The sequence below is a fragment of the Physeter macrocephalus genome, unplaced genomic scaffold (assembly GCF_002837175.3).
Source record: "Physeter macrocephalus isolate SW-GA unplaced genomic scaffold, ASM283717v5 random_1391, whole genome shotgun sequence".
NCBI classification, from domain to species: domain Eukaryota; kingdom Metazoa; phylum Chordata; class Mammalia; order Artiodactyla; family Physeteridae; genus Physeter; species Physeter macrocephalus.
The window spans coordinates 2441-13634 of record NW_021146584.1 but is presented as its reverse complement, the minus strand read 5'-3'; the positions used below and the strand labels follow the sequence as shown (position 1 = coordinate 13634).

The 11194-nt window shown below is 65.5% G+C and overlaps 1 protein-coding gene across 1 annotated transcript in view; it reads left to right on the top strand.

Moving 5' to 3' along the window:
• LOC114485421 (agrin-like) overlaps positions 1-10326 on the top strand; it is a gene marked incomplete at its 3' end in the record, with an annotated part of 16764 nt that extends 6438 nt beyond the window's left edge. The window contains exon 3 of the mRNA XM_028486818.2: positions 10279-10326. Coding sequence (XP_028342619.1) covers positions 10279-10326 — 48 coding nt within the window. The remainder of the gene's footprint in view (positions 1-10278) is intronic.
• Between the last annotated feature and the right edge of the window lie 868 nt (positions 10327-11194).

Below are 11194 nucleotides of genomic sequence, written 5' to 3'. Positions count from 1 at the left end.
CACACACACACACACCCACACACACACCCCGCCCCCCCCCCCCGCCGCGCCCCCACCCCCCACCCCGCGCTGCCTGTCCTCGCCCCACCTGGGGGTCCATGGTAGATAGTCAGCGCTAGAATGGACCTGTGCCGGCTTTGACTTCCCCTGGGCCCACGGTGGGCTGGCTGGCATCTTCCCTGGGGCAGCCCCGGGGGCTTGGGTGGGGGACTGCTCCAGAAACCAAAGGGCTTTGGATCCTGTCCCTTCACTGCGCCGGACTGAGCTAGTGGAAACAGCTCTTGGCTTTTTCCAGACCCCACCCCATCCCCCTGCTCCACACCCAGAGAACAGCCCTGGTCTCCATTCTCCCCTGCAGATTGGAAATGCAAAAAAAAGTTGTTTTGAAACTGTCCTCCCCTCTCCCGCGGTCTATACTGGCCTCCCCCAGGGTGCTGGACAGAGTGGATTCCGGTGGGGCCTGCCTGTGCCCTTACAGCGTCTCTGGGGATGCTGGGACCCACGTACGTGCACAGAGGAGAAATTAGATTCCCCTGGTCAGGGCTAGCTGCCCCAGGCGTGGGGCTACAGCCCCCTGCCCCGCCAGTCTTACAGGCTGAGGTGGGGGGTGTGTAGAGGGTGGTATGGGGCTACCAAGTAAGGTTAGCAGGGGAGTGGGCCCAGACTTCAGGGCCATGCATCTAGCCAGAGGGCACTCACCACCACGCTGCTACAGTCGGGCCAGCACAGCCTCCTCCAGCCTGCTTTGCTTCCTTCCTAAAGGGTTAATTCCCCCCCAGCCCCCTGAGAAGCAAAGCCTGCCCCCACCCCCATCACCACAGGAAGGTGGAAAACAGCCGCAGAAACAGGCCTCTCTCCTGCCCCTGCACCCGCCCCAGTCCTTTGCCTCCACCTGCGGGCTCCAGGCCAACTGCCCTCCCTCCCCGCACAGCTTCTACCCTTGCCTAGAGGCCTCGTGGGTGGGGGGGGTATGAAAAATGGGCTCCCTTTCCTGTCCTGCTCTGCTGGCCCCAGCCTCCCCCCACCATTGAGATAGGGGAACCATGGCTCCCCACGCAGGCCCCCAAGGCCCAGCCGGGCTGGGGGCTGCAGGCACAATCACTGAAACAGCCCCAGTAACCCTTGACACCCGAGTCCCAGCGAGTGCCCACCTCTCATTGAAGAGAAAAAGGAATCTCAGAAATGAGACAGCGCCCTAGTGACAATTACCCTGATGGCAGTGATGCAGCTCATGAGAGGGCACTGTGCCCCCATGGGCTACACTGGGGCTCCGGAGGAATCACGTTCCAGTCCCAGGCTGTGGCTGGGAGCTGGGCAGGGGGGACCTAGACCTCTGGTGGAGTTTCCAGTGGGGAGGGAAGCTCCCCTCGAAGGGGCCTCTCCCCCCAGAGCAGATCCTGAGAACTTCCTCTGAGGAAGGCCCCCTGCCAGGGGCTGCTTACAGCTGGACCTGGGAAGGGGAAGACGGCCCCTCCCAACTCCCCTCCCCCACCCCCCGGGGCATAGAGGCGTGGGAGGGGCAAGCGCTGTTCTCCCAGGCAGCCTGCTGTTTCCAGCTGTGTGGCCTGCACGTGTGCCTGCAGCCTCAGGTGTACCAACCGGCCGGCCGACGATTCTGATTGAAACACCAGCTGGGCTGTGGTTCCTGCCACCCTCGTATCAGCCTGGGGAGGGGACCCTGCAGGTGCCCTGCCAGCGGGCTGCAGGCAGGCAACCTTGGCCTGTGTCCCAGGGGCCTGGGAACAGGGCTCCAGCCCTCTGCCTGCTGCCCCCGTGTCCAGCTATGCCCTCCTCCCAGCCCCCGTACCCGGCAGAGGTCTGGGCCCCGTCTCCTGTGGGCTCTGCCTCTGGGTTTCTCAATGCCAGAGATGGAAGGACTGCGGTAGGAACAGGAAGAGTCCCTGGGGCCACTTGGATTCCCTGTCCCATCTCGTGCCTGCTGGACCCTGAGTCTGGCACTGTTCGGGGTTAGGCCCGGCAAGTCAGGAGAGGCTGGTCTGCCTCTGGCCTGAGGTGGGCCTGAAGCTTCCCTGCCCCTCCCATTGGCAGCCGCCTCTGGGCCGCCCCGCGCTGGCCCCGGCAGAAGCAGGCAGCCTGTCCCTCTGGCCACAGATGCGGGCTTCCCGTGTACACTAGGGCGAAGTAAGAGCACAGCATCTGGGCCAGACTGTGGCCTGTCCCTGACCCTCCAGTGGGGAGCAATGTGCGTCCACTTCTTTTCCTGGAGGGGAAGCGGTGAGGGTCGCTAGGGTCCATTTGTGAATGCATCTGTGGGTTCCTTCCTCAGCCACCCGTCCGCTCACGGCCCAGCAGCAGATCCTCACAGGGCCGCTGGAAGGGCTGCCGCTGCCACCTGCACAGGGCCCTTCGAGGTTCTGGATGGGCTTTCCAAGGCGGCCAGGTGTAGCTGTGTGCTGAGGAGCGAAGGCCAAGGGGGCACACCGCCCCCCCTCCCCCCCACCCCCCACCCCGCGCTGCCTGTCCTCGCCCCACCTGGGGGTCCATGGTAGATAGTCAGCGCTAGAATGGACCTGTGCCGGCTTTGACTTCCCCTGGGCCCACGGTGGGCTGGCTGGCATCTTCCCTGGGGCAGCCCCGGGGGCTTGGGTGGGGGACTGCTCCAGAAACCAAAGGGCTTTGGATCCTGTCCCTTCACTGCGCCGGACTGAGCTAGTGGAAACAGCTCTTGGCTTTTTCCAGACCCCACCCCATCCCCCTGCTCCACACCCAGAGAACAGCCCTGGTCTCCATTCTCCCCTGCAGATTGGAAATGCAAAAAAAAGTTGTTTTGAAACTGTCCTCCCCTCTCCCGCGGTCTATACTGGCCTCCCCCAGGGTGCTGGACAGAGTGGATTCCGGTGGGGCCTGCCTGTGCCCTTACAGCGTCTCTGGGGATGCTGGGACCCACGTACGTGCACAGAGGAGAAATTAGATTCCCCTGGTCAGGGCTAGCTGCCCCAGGCGTGGGGCTACAGCCCCCTGCCCCGCCAGTCTTACAGGCTGAGGTGGGGGGTGTGTAGAGGGTGGTATGGGGCTACCAAGTAAGGTTAGCAGGGGAGTGGGCCCAGACTTCAGGGCCATGCATCTAGCCAGAGGGCACTCACCACCACGCTGCTACAGTCGGGCCAGCACAGCCTCCTCCAGCCTGCTTTGCTTCCTTCCTAAAGGGTTAATTCCCCCCCAGCCCCCTGAGAAGCAAAGCCTGCCCCCACCCCCATCACCACAGGAAGGTGGAAAACAGCCGCAGAAACAGGCCTCTCTCCTGCCCCTGCACCCGCCCCAGTCCTTTGCCTCCACCTGCGGGCTCCAGGCCAACTGCCCTCCCTCCCCGCACAGCTTCTACCCTTGCCTAGAGGCCTCGTGGGTGGGGGGGGTATGAAAAATGGGCTCCCTTTCCTGTCCTGCTCTGCTGGCCCCAGCCTCCCCCCACCATTGAGATAGGGGAACCATGGCTCCCCACGCAGGCCCCCAAGGCCCAGCCGGGCTGGGGGCTGCAGGCACAATCACTGAAACAGCCCCAGTAACCCTTGACACCCGAGTCCCAGCGAGTGCCCACCTCTCATTGAAGAGAAAAAGGAATCTCAGAAATGAGACAGCGCCCTAGTGACAATTACCCTGATGGCAGTGATGCAGCTCATGAGAGGGCACTGTGCCCCCATGGGCTACACTGGGGCTCCGGAGGAATCACGTTCCAGTCCCAGGCTGTGGCTGGGAGCTGGGCAGGGGTGACCTAGACCTCTGGTGGAGTTTCCAGTGGGGAGGGAAGCTCCCCTCGAAGGGGCCTCTCCCCCCAGAGCAGATCCTGAGAACTTCCTCTGAGGAAGGCCCCCTGCCAGGGGCTGCTTACAGCTGGACCTGGGAAGGGGAAGACGGCCCCTCCCAACTCCCCTCCCCCACCCCCCGGGGCATAGAGGCGTGGGAGGGGCAAGCGCTGTTCTCCCAGGCAGCCTGCTGTTTCCAGCTGTGTGGCCTGCACGTGTGCCTGCAGCCTCAGGTGTACCAACCGGCCGGCCGACGATTCTGATTGAAACACCAGCTGGGCTGTGGTTCCTGCCACCCTCGTATCAGCCTGGGGAGGGGACCCTGCAGGTGCCCTGCCAGCGGGCTGCAGGCAGGCAACCTTGGCCTGTGTCCCAGGGGCCTGGGAACAGGGCTCCAGCCCTCTGCCTGCTGCCCCCGTGTCCAGCTATGCCCTCCTCCCAGCCCCCGTACCCGGCAGAGGTCTGGGCCCCGTCTCCTGTGGGCTCTGCCTCTGGGTTTCTCAATGCCAGAGATGGAAGGACTGCGGTAGGAACAGGAAGAGTCCCTGGGGCCACTTGGATTCCCTGTCCCATCTCGTGCCTGCTGGACCCTGAGTCTGGCACTGTTCGGGGTTAGGCCCGGCAAGTCAGGAGAGGCTGGTCTGCCTCTGGCCTGAGGTGGGCCTGAAGCTTCCCTGCCCCTCCCATTGGCAGCCGCCTCTGGGCCGCCCCGCGCTGGCCCCGGCAGAAGCAGGCAGCCTGTCCCTCTGGCCACAGATGCGGGCTTCCCGTGTACACTAGGGCGAAGTAAGAGCACAGCATCTGGGCCAGACTGTGGCCTGTCCCTGACCCTCCAGTGGGGAGCAATGTGCGTCCACTTCTTTTCCTGGAGGGGAAGCGGTGAGGGTCGCTAGGGTCCATTTGTGAATGCATCTGTGGGTTCCTTCCTCAGCCACCCGTCCGCTCACGGCCCAGCAGCAGATCCTCACAGGGCCGCTGGAAGGGCTGCCGCTGCCACCTGCACAGGGCCCTTCGAGGTTCTGGATGGGCTTTCCAAGGCGGCCAGGTGTAGCTGTGTGCTGAGGAGCGAAGGCCAAGGGGGAAGGGTATTCCGGGCAGGAAAGACAGCACAACAAGGTCTGAGATGCAGGGAACAGCAGGTAGTCCCTGTAGCTTGGCTGAGGGGTGGGAGAAGGCAGCTGCGGGCGTGGTGCGGGTGAGAGAGCTGGAAACCTGGAGCTACAGCCCACTGGCTGGGAGAGGGGGACCCTCCCTTCTGAGCAGGAGCCTTCCCACCTGATGCTGCACCTTTGCTGCTGGTCCTGGTCACCCTCCCCCAAGGGAGAAACTCTGCCTGCACCCTGGCTGCCTCTGCAATCTCCTGTCCTGCGTCTGGTCTTCCGTCTTTGCGGCTCTGTCCTGTCTGGCCGGTCTCTCTGCCCCTTTGTCCCCTGCCTTTCTGGTTCCAGTAGGTGTGTGTCTGTCACTCCTCTTCATCCTGACATCCAGCCGGTCAATACCTCCACGTAGCACCGTCCCCCAACTCAGACCGTTGTGCTGGACGGTGCATCCCTCACTGCCGGGCGTGGCCCTCAGCAGGACACAGGGTCTCCACTCACCGGGCACTGACCACACGTGGGTGCCACCCTGGCTCTTCCAGCTTTCTCTTTCCTCCCGGAGATGGGCAGGGCCTGGCCGAAAGAGGTGGATTTGGGGCTGTCCTGGAGGGGAGGGACCGAAGGCATGGATCAGCTCCACCGCGTCCCCCTTTTCTGCAGGTGCCTACCGTCCCCCTCCTCTGTTCGTCTGGCGCCCCCTGGTGGCTTCAGCCTATGTCTTGGCAGGTGTCCAGGCCCTGGACTGGGCTCCCTCTCCTCCCAGCGTTCCCCAGGCCGGAGGACCCGCCCATGGCCCCTGTCGCCCTGAGGCCTCACCAGGCTGGCCCCTCCTGGTCTCCTGCAGTCTCCTGCAGCCTCCTGAGCCCGTTCTCACCTGGGCCTCTGTAGTTGCCTCTGTCTGAAGGTGCAAAGCCCTCTCCCCATCCTTCGGGTCTCTGTACAGAACCCCGCCCCCCCCGACCCTCCTCTCTGTCACTGGGTAACCTCCCAGGGTGCAGAGAGCTGACCCGACTCGGGACACGCCTCCGGCACTGAGCCTACCCCCGGGGGAGCTCAGACGGGCTGCTGAGGGAGGCTGGGCCCCGGGCAGGATGAAGGCTGAGTAACGAGGGAGGAGGAAAGCCAGGCGTCAGCGGCCGCACCTGCCGTCCGCGCCGCCAGCGGTCGCCACCCTACGAGCTGGCCCTGCTGCGCCCCTTCCCCAGACTCTCCCTCAGTCCCACCGCCCGGCGGCGCCGGCTACCCAGCACAGTGTGGGCCCTGCCCGGGCGCTGGTGGCTGGGCACGCAGCCAGCGGACTCAAACCTGGGCGCCTCCCGGCCTCGGCCTCACCTGAGGCGGCGATCGGGGCCCGGGCGGGACGCCGCCTCCTTCCCAGCGGCGGGCCCGGGTCCAGCAGCGACGTCCCGCCGTGAAACGCCCATTGTCTGCTGAGGCCGAGGGGGAGGGGACGGCCGTAGCCCGAGACCAGACACCAGGAGGCCGGGGCTGGGGGAAGGGGCCGCCCTGCCCCGTCCTCTTCCCCTCCCCCACCGGGACGGCCAGACACCTGTGACTCCGGGCCGCCTGGCGGCCGGCGCTCGACTGTTCGATGCGCTTCACACACAAGCGGGGTACCCTCGAGGTCCCGGCGGTGGGGACAGGCGGACCGCGCGCTCCGCTGGACCAGCCGAGCCGCGAACGGCCGTGAGGCCCGACATTAAAGGTGTGTGCGCACGCGCGGTGTGTGCTCGCCGCCGGGAGGGCGGTGCCGCCCCACCCCCCGCCCCCTCCTTTCGTGGGGAGCTGGGCCCGGCCCCTCCGGAGTGAGGGAGGGGTCATCTGCGTAAGAAAGGGGTCGGCGGGGGGCCAGTAGGTAGGACTTCCCATCCTCTGTAGACTCCATTCCCCATCTTCCTTCTCAGGGAAGCACCTGGAGGGGCGCAACCACACCGTGTACTTGGGGGCACACGCAGTGTGTGTTGTGTGACTGAGGGGCAAGTTTTGCATTGCATGAAGGCGTGCAGTGTGTATGCACGCAGGTGAGTGTGTGACACCCAGTGCCTGTGCAGACTTGAGTGAGTGGGTGTACATGGATCTGCGTACGTGAGACCTGGGACATCGAGTGTGTGTGTACACATGTGAGCAGTACCATGTTGCTGTGTGTAAGCCCAGAGGGGGGCCGATTCTTGGCTCGGAGCACCCTCTGTTCCTGGGGTCTGAGCCTGCGTGGCCTGGTCAGGGCTGAATGATTCTGAGTCTGGAGATCCCAAAATAGCCCGGGTAGCCTGAGCTCCCCTCCCCCAGCTGGCTCTGAGGTCTCAATGGCCCTTTGTCTCTCTGAAGGCATCCAAGCCCTGTGGGGGCTCAGGCTCGGGCTGGGGCTGGGAGGGACCGGGCTGCATGCGGGTCCCCTTTCCCCAGGCCAGACCTGACAGGCCTTGAGCACCGCCACCACCACCACGTGAGCCCTAAGGCCAGCCCATTTGCTGGCAGAGTCCAGGGTCTCTGCCTGGGGGAGGCCGGCCCTGCCCCCACTGGTCCCAGGGCTTGCCCCTCCCACATGCTGGTCCCCTGCCTCCCCTCCTCCAGCAGGGCCCACCCAAGATGTCCCAAGCTGCAGTGGCAGCAGACAGGGCTCCTGTGCGGGCGTGTGCCCAGTGCGTGCGTCTGTGGTTTAAACCCTGGCACTGTCTGCGGGCCCCTCCCTGAGTCAAGGGATTCAAACTGCAGTCCTGGGGGCTGCAGTGAGAAGTAAATGGGAAATGTGTCACTGCCTGGGCTCACCACACCAAGTTCTGGGCTCTGGGCCAAGCTCTGCCCGGAGGAGATAAAAAGTCAGACCCTGCCCTGGGTGCTCCAAATCCGGGGCATCGCCACTCTCAGTGTAGTGTGGGCAGTGCCAGGGTGTGGTGAGGTGAGGTGAGGGCGTGGGAGGCTCCCCTGAGGAGAGAGTGAGGCCAGCCAGGGTCAGGGTCTCCAGGTGGCCTGACAGATTGCTACTCTGGGTCCATCGCGGCCCGGGGTGGTGGGGGACCACTTTGTGTATTGACTTTTCCTGCAAGGTTTCAGTAGACCCTCAGGTTCCAGGGCTCCAAGAGGTTTGAAGACCTCTGCTGTGGGTGATGGGGGCCCTGGACAGGGTGGGTGACCCTGCTGGGATTTGGTACTAGTGCGCCTGGGAGCAGAACTGAAAGGAGTCCAAGGAGATGGACCTGAAGAATTGGGCGCTGGCTGGCAGGTGGTTGTCCCAGCCAAGGAAGGGTCGGGGGAGCCCTCCCGACGAGCAGGGAGTGAGCGAGGTGTGTGTGGGAGGACTCCAGGGACATGTTTGTGAGGGAGCTGCACACGTGATGGGGAGGACGGGAGTCCCAGGTGAGCCGCGCGCCCTGGCCCGCTGTGACGTCAGGGTCTCGACGTTCCCGGAAGGCCTCTGGGGGGCGCTCCAGGCTTGCTGTCTGGGCCTGGAGCCCTGCGACTATTTGCATAACGCTCGTTTACATGGGACTCATTTGCATGATCCTGTCACCTCGCGGACGCGAGTTGGGGGTGCGCGGATGGTTTGAGGTGCTGCTGTCAGTTCCTAGGGAGGGGTGGCGCACCCTCTGAATTGAGCCCAGCCCACTGCCCACCTGTGTGTATGCACCTGGAGACGCAGCCCCCACGGTGCCTGGGTCGCGCCAGCGGGAGCAGAGACATTGACACGCACACGCGGTAACACGCAGACCGCAGCCCAGAACCGGGTCCTTCGTGCAGGCCGATCCCCCCTGCGGGGACACAGACAGACCCTCGGACACTCCGCCGCGCCGCCGCTCACACGCACAGCCCAGCCCAGCCCGGCCGGGTGGGAGCGGGAGGGGACCCTGTGCCGCCCCACCCTCGCCCACCTACTCGCCCCCGCTCCCCAGCCCCCCAGCCGTCCCCCGGCGCCCGCAGGCCCTGCGTTCTCTCTGGTGCCGTCGCCCTCCCTTCCTCATCCGCCCGATCCTCCTTGCGGCGCAAGCCGCGACTCCCCGCGGACGCCGGGGTCCCCGGAGGCGTCTTCCTTTGTCTCCGCTCCCCGCCCTCCCTCCGCGGCGCCCCTCGCTCACCGCCTCGGCCCCGGCCTGGGCGCGGGGAGCGGCGCGGCCCTCCGCGGCCGCCTCTTTCTTCTCTCCCTCCGGAGGCGCGCTCGCCCCTCCCGCCTCTGCCGAGACCGAGCAGCCGGCACCCGCCGAGTCCCGGGCGAGGGGCGCTCGCCGCCCTGCCCGCTCGGACCGGCTTCTCCTGGGCCGCCGCGCGGGCAGGGGCCGGGGCTGCGGGCCTCCCCGAGGCTGCCTCCGGGAAGCTGAGCCCACCGGGAGCCCCGCGGAGAGCTGCGGGCGCCTCCGGCCCAGGCCCCGCCGGCGTGGACAGCAGGAGTGGTGCTGGCCCTCGGTTCCTCGTCCGCCTCCCTCCGAGCCCAAACTTGGGATTTCTACGCCAGGAGAATTCTGCACACCTCCCATCCTGAGCCTCAAGGGCTGTGGAGGGGGCCTGGCGCGCCCCACTCCCCCGCTGTGACTGGAGCTGAACTTTGAGAACATAGCGGCTGTCAGCTGCCCCAGGGGTCCAAGAATGGGGCGAGTGGCACCGAAGAGGCCCAAGGGCACCCCGTGAGGACCCCCACGCCTCGAGTGGGGGCTGAGGAGCCCGGCCATGCCTCCGCTGCCGCTGGAGCGGGACCCCCGGCAGCGGCGCGGGGTCTCCCTGCTGGTGCGGTATTTCATGATCCCCTGTAACGTCTGCCTGATGCTCCTGGCCACCGCCACGCTCGGCCTCGCGGTGCTCCTCTTCCTGAACAACTGTACGTCTGTGGGGGTGGCAGCCTCCTGGGCCCAGGTGACCCTGCCTCTCTGCTCGCTGAGGTCCCCTGCCTCGGCCGCCAAAGATTAGGGGACAGGCAGGGTCACAGAGAGGCCGTCAGCTGTGACGTGGCTCAGATGGGCCACTGCATCTTCTGGGAACACCATGGGTCGTTCTCTGGATGCCTGGGACCCCCGAAAGGCTGTCTGTGGGCTGGGGGGGGGCAGGGGCCGGCCCTCATCCTGAGCTGCAGAGACGACTTTCGTTGGGGGGTTGGGGGCAGCTGGCTACGCTGGGAATGGGGGCTTTGGCAGGGCCTGGGGCTCATCTCGGGAATAGGTGGCCGCCCACACCCCTGCCACCGGGCCTCCCTGAGAGATGTCAGACCATGATGGTACAGCTGGAGGGGCAGAGAAAAGCCAGGGCCTCTGTCTGTGTCCACCGCCAGGCCTCAGCCTCTGTCTTTGTCCACCTTCAGGGCTCAGAGTGGAGCCAGGGAAGGGATGTGTGCAGGCAGGGGTGACCCCTCCAGGCTGGACAATGGGACGGGCTATGGAAGGACTGGCTCGGGCGGAAGGGGGCGGGACGCCTGACTTGGAGATTTGTTTTTTTTCCAGACAAACCTGGGACCCACTTCACGCCAGTGCCCCCAACGCCTCCGGATGGTGAGTGAGGGCTCAATTGGTGACAGACTGAGCTTGGCAATCTGTGCCTAGAGGGGCGGTGGCACTCTTGGTGGTCGGGGGCCATTCTTGGGGTGTGTACATCAGACGTGTTAGCTGTGTCTGGAGCAGCAGGAAGCTGGATGAGGGACCCTGGTCCTTCCTGGAGAGTCCACAGTGGCGGCAGCAAAGGGAACGTGGGGCCCGGAGTCCCTGGGCCGGGCCCCATCTAGGCCTCAAAGTTGGGGCTGACTTAGTCCTGGAGCCCACAGGTTGAGAGATGGGTCAGAAGACGTGTACAGAGGGCGTGGGGGGCCAGGGGCTCAGGGAGAGGGCCTCGGCAGGACCAACAACAGCTGTCTGAGGAGGGATGGGCGGGTCTGTTCCTGGACTGAGCAGGCTGGGCCTGGCCTTCTTGACCTGCTTTGTGGGCTGGGGCCGGGCCTCCCTGGGGGCTGCTGTAATTAAGCTAATGTGAGAGGGGAAGAGAGGAAGCTGTCAGGGCCTCAGGAGGGCAGGGAAAGGGGTGGTCTGGGGTCCTCTTGGGAGAGGGGGCTGCTCCCAGGTCTGCTTTCAGTGCCTGGGCCCCCTGCTGGGCAGGCGCGGCCCACGTCCCTGCAAGTACACAGAGGGCCATCCATACATGGGATGGGCCCTGGGAGGGGGCAGGTCCGCACCGGGCTGGGGGTTTGGGCCCAGGACTGAGCCTCTCAGGCTGTGGACAAGAGGCCTGGAGCTGGCCGGATTTAAACACCTTCCTCTCTCCCAGCGTCCTCAGCCTTCTCTCCTCAAGCCCCAAGGCCTGCCGTGTCTCTTTTCCTTCACACGTGCATTGGCTCGCCCCACAGCCTTCCACATGGGCCCCACACCT